This window comes from Mandrillus leucophaeus, unplaced genomic scaffold, assembly GCF_000951045.1.
Source record: "Mandrillus leucophaeus isolate KB7577 unplaced genomic scaffold, Mleu.le_1.0 Scaffold306, whole genome shotgun sequence".
In the NCBI taxonomy this organism is placed as follows: domain Eukaryota; kingdom Metazoa; phylum Chordata; class Mammalia; order Primates; family Cercopithecidae; genus Mandrillus; species Mandrillus leucophaeus.
This window is the reverse complement of record NW_012103210.1, coordinates 1,276,990-1,280,636: the sequence shown is the minus strand read 5'-3', so window position 1 is coordinate 1,280,636 and position 3,647 is coordinate 1,276,990. Positions and strand designations below refer to the sequence as shown.

At 51.0% G+C, this 3,647-nt stretch overlaps 1 protein-coding gene across 1 annotated transcript in view; it reads right to left on the bottom strand.

Annotated features, from left to right (window-relative positions):
* Window positions 1–2,951: 2,951 nt before the first annotated feature.
* TLCD2 (TLC domain containing 2) overlaps window positions 2,952–3,647 on the bottom strand; it is a 3,040-nt gene continuing 2,344 nt past the window's right edge. Inside the window, exon 2 of the mRNA XM_011987283.1 lies at window positions 2,952–3,404. Within this exon, the coding sequence (XP_011842673.1) occupies window positions 2,952–3,404 (453 nt within the window). The remainder of the gene's footprint in view (window positions 3,405–3,647) is intronic.

The window sequence follows — 3,647 nt, the reverse complement described above, 5'->3', positions numbered from 1 at the left end:
TTTTTTTTTTTTTTCCTGAGACAGAGTCTGGCTCTGTCGCCCAGGCTGGAGTGCAGTGGCCTTAGCTCACTGCAAGCTCAGCTTCCTGGGTTCACGCCTTTCTTCTGCCTCAGCCTCCTGAGTAGCTGGGACTACAGGCACCTGCTAGCACGCCCAGCTAATTTTTTGCATTTTCAGTAGAGAGAGGGTTTCACCGTGTTAGTCAGGATGGTCTGGATCTCCTGACCTCGTGATCCGCCCGCCTCGGCCTCCCAAAGTGTTGGGATTACAGGCGTGAGCCACCGTGCCGGGCTGACTCACTCTAGTTCACTGTCTAGACTCTGGGTGCCTTTCAGCCTTGGGGTCTCTTCTTGTTGGCCTTTATTTCTATTTTTCTGGTCCTTTTTGTTTATAACCATTTTATCAGTTCTGTGACTTTGGTATCTCTCAGGATCTATGACAGCCTTTCTCTATATTTCTGCTAAGGCCTGTCTCTTTTGCCCTCCATCCCTTTTTGCCTCTGTCACCTCTATGCGAATAATCCTTCTGTCTTTCTATCTGTCGCTCAATCTATGTATATCTGTCTCTGTCATTCTTTGTGTCTTTCTGTACTTCCGCTTCTTAGCAAGGTTTTTTTGAAGACAATCTTCCTGTCTCTTGCTTTTGCTCATGTACCTTTTCTGTGGATGGCTAAGGGTTGCCTCTCTCAGTTCATTGTTTAGTAGAACAGCCTTAATCTGTCCGGCACTTCCCATCACCTGGATGTTCTGGGAAGGAAGCGGTCTTGTTCAACAGAAAAAAAAACACAGCAGCAGCACTTTGGGAGGCCGAGACGGGCGGATCACAAGGTCAGGAGATCGAGACCATCCTGGCTAACACGGTGAAACCCCGTCTCTACTAAAAAAAATACAAAAAACTAGCCGGGTGTGGTGGCTGCGCCTGTAGTTCCAGCTACTCCGGAGGCTGAGGCAGGAGAATGGCGTGAACCCGGGGGGCGGAGCTTGCAGTGAGCTGAGATCTGGCTACTGCACTCTAGACCGGGCAACAGAGCGAGACTCCGTCTCAAAAAAAAAAAAAAAAAACAACACAGCAGAAGCAACAGGGAAGAAGAGCTTATGAATGAATCTCAGAAAAGGTCCAGCTCTTCCTTTTTTTTTTTTTTCTTTTGAGAAGGAGTCTCACTCTGTTGCCCAGGCTGGAGTGTAGTGGCACGATCTCGGCTCACTGCAACCTCTGCCTCCTGGGTTCAAGCGATTTTCCTGCCTCAGCCTCCCGAGTAGCTGGGATTACAGGTATCTGGCTAATTTTTGTATTTTTAGTAGAGACAGGGTTTCGCCATGTTGACCAGGCTGGTCTTGAACTCCTGACCTCAGGTGATCCTCCCATCTCAGCCTCCCAAAGTGCTGGGATTACAGGCGTGAGCCACCACGCCCGGCCAGAAGGCCAGCTATTCCTTTATCCTCCTGCAACCTTCTCTCACACGCTCTGCCTCTGCCCTCATTCTTCCACGAAAGCCTGAGCCTGGGAAAACTCTGTACTGGGCACCCAAGTGGGTGCTTGAGTTCCTTCTGTGATTCTGGACTTCAGTGCCATCCTAAGAAGACAGACCTAGCCCTGTGTTCATTCCTCTAATAATCCGAATTGTCTTTGAAAAGTCAAAAGAGGCCAGGTACGGTGGCTCACGTCTGTAATCCCAGCACTTTGGGAGGCTGAGGTGGGTGGATCACTTGAGTGCAAAAGTTTGAGACCAGCCTGGGCAACATGGCAAAACCTGGTCTCTATAAGAAAACACCAAAATTAGCCTGGTGCAGTGGCGTGCACCTGTAGTCCCAGCTACTTGGGAGGCTAAGCTGGGAGGCAGGAGTATTGCCTGAGCCTGGTAGGCAGAGATTCCAGTGAGCCAAGATCAAGTCCTACACGCCGTCCTGGGCGACAGAGCAAGAACTTGTCTCAAAAAAAAAAAGAAAAAAGAAAAAAGAAAAGAAAAAAAAAAAACGAAAAGTAAAAAGACACCAAAAAAATTAAAAAATTTTAAAAAATTAAAAGGACACAGTAGGACCAGGGTTAAGCAGAAAAACAGGAGTGTGTGCCGGGCATAGTGGCTCATATCTATAATCCCAGCACTCTGGGAGGCCGAGGCAGGTGGATCACTTGAGGCCAGGAGTTCAAGACCAGCCTGAGCAACATGGTGAAACCTCTCCACCAAAAAATACAAAAATTAGCTGGTCTTGGTGGTGCATGCCTGTAGTCCCAGCTACTTGGGAGGCTAAGGCAGGAGAATCACTTGAACCCAGGAGGCTGAGGTTGCAGTGAGCTGGAATCGTGCCACTACACTCCAGCCTGGGTGACAGAGTGAGATTCTGTCTCATAAAAAAAAAGAAAGAAAGAAAGAAAGAAAAACAGGAGTGTGGCTTTGAGAACCAGAAATATTAGCAGCAATTGCTGTGGCCCAGGTTCTGTCTCTTGGCAACTATCACATCCATCTCTGCCGGGACAGATAGCACCTCCTCTACCTTCCTCCCCCTGCCAGAATTTGGTTATAGGTGAGATCTCTTTTCTCTGTCCCTACTCGCCCCATACCAGATCTCTCTGATCCTAGTGGGACTTCACCTTCCCCGATATGTCCCTGGGTTAAAGCAAAGAGCTTCTGTCTCCACTGGCAGTTTCTTCCCGCTGTGTGCCTCCTGCCACCCTTTACTGACAGATCTGGCTGTACTTCTTGAGTTTATTTGCTGGAAAGGGCACTCATCTGATGACGGATTTCAGTGAACAGAAACCCAGGTTCCCACCTATCCAAAATCAGCATTTCTTCTTAGATCCTAGCAAGGGGAAGGGATGTGAGTTAGCTGGAAGAGAAACCGAGATGCTGATGAGCCAGTCTGGCCCTCACCCCGATGGCGGACTGTGCATGGAAGACCCTCATCTCCTTGTCCTGGCCCCACCTCCCCCAGCGAGGGGCCCATGGCTTCTCTCTAGTCTTTCAGGCTGTGAGTGGAATTGTCCCTGGTGACAGGTCCATCGTTATGATGTGTCCTGGTCCCCCTGGTTTTCTCGTGCCCAGGGCTGGGTGGATGGGTTCGAGACTGCAGGACATCATTGACCAGAATGCGGATCCCTAATATGATGCTCATGACGCCCACAGTGACCAGCCCAATTCCACCCAGGGTGACCAGAGCAAGAGGAACCTGGTGGCGCTGCCGGAATAGCCACAGACTCATCCACCCCAGCGGGACCAGGCGGAAGAGGGCCAGGGTGGCCAAGGAGGCCCAGCTGGTCACGCTAAAGGCCAGGGACGGGGCCCGGCGAGAGAGCAACAGCAGCTTCCGCAGGTGCAAGCAGGCAGAGTTCAACTCCAGGAGCAGAGACACCATGGAGAAGCCCACGTAGTGGCCAGACAGAACAGCGGTGCTGAGGCAGCTCACCACCTGGGAGCCAGGGTCACAGGTCAGAGGACCCCCCACAACCTGCCAGCCATCATGTCCCAATAACCCAGGCCTTAAGAGAGGCTTCCGGCCGGGCGCGGTGGCTCAAGCCTGTAATCCCAGCACTTTGGGAGGCCGAGACGGGTGGATCACAAGGTCAGGAGATCGAGACCATCCTACCTAACACGGTGAAACCCCGTCTCTATTAAAAAAAAAATACAAAAAAAACTACCCGGGCGAGGTGGC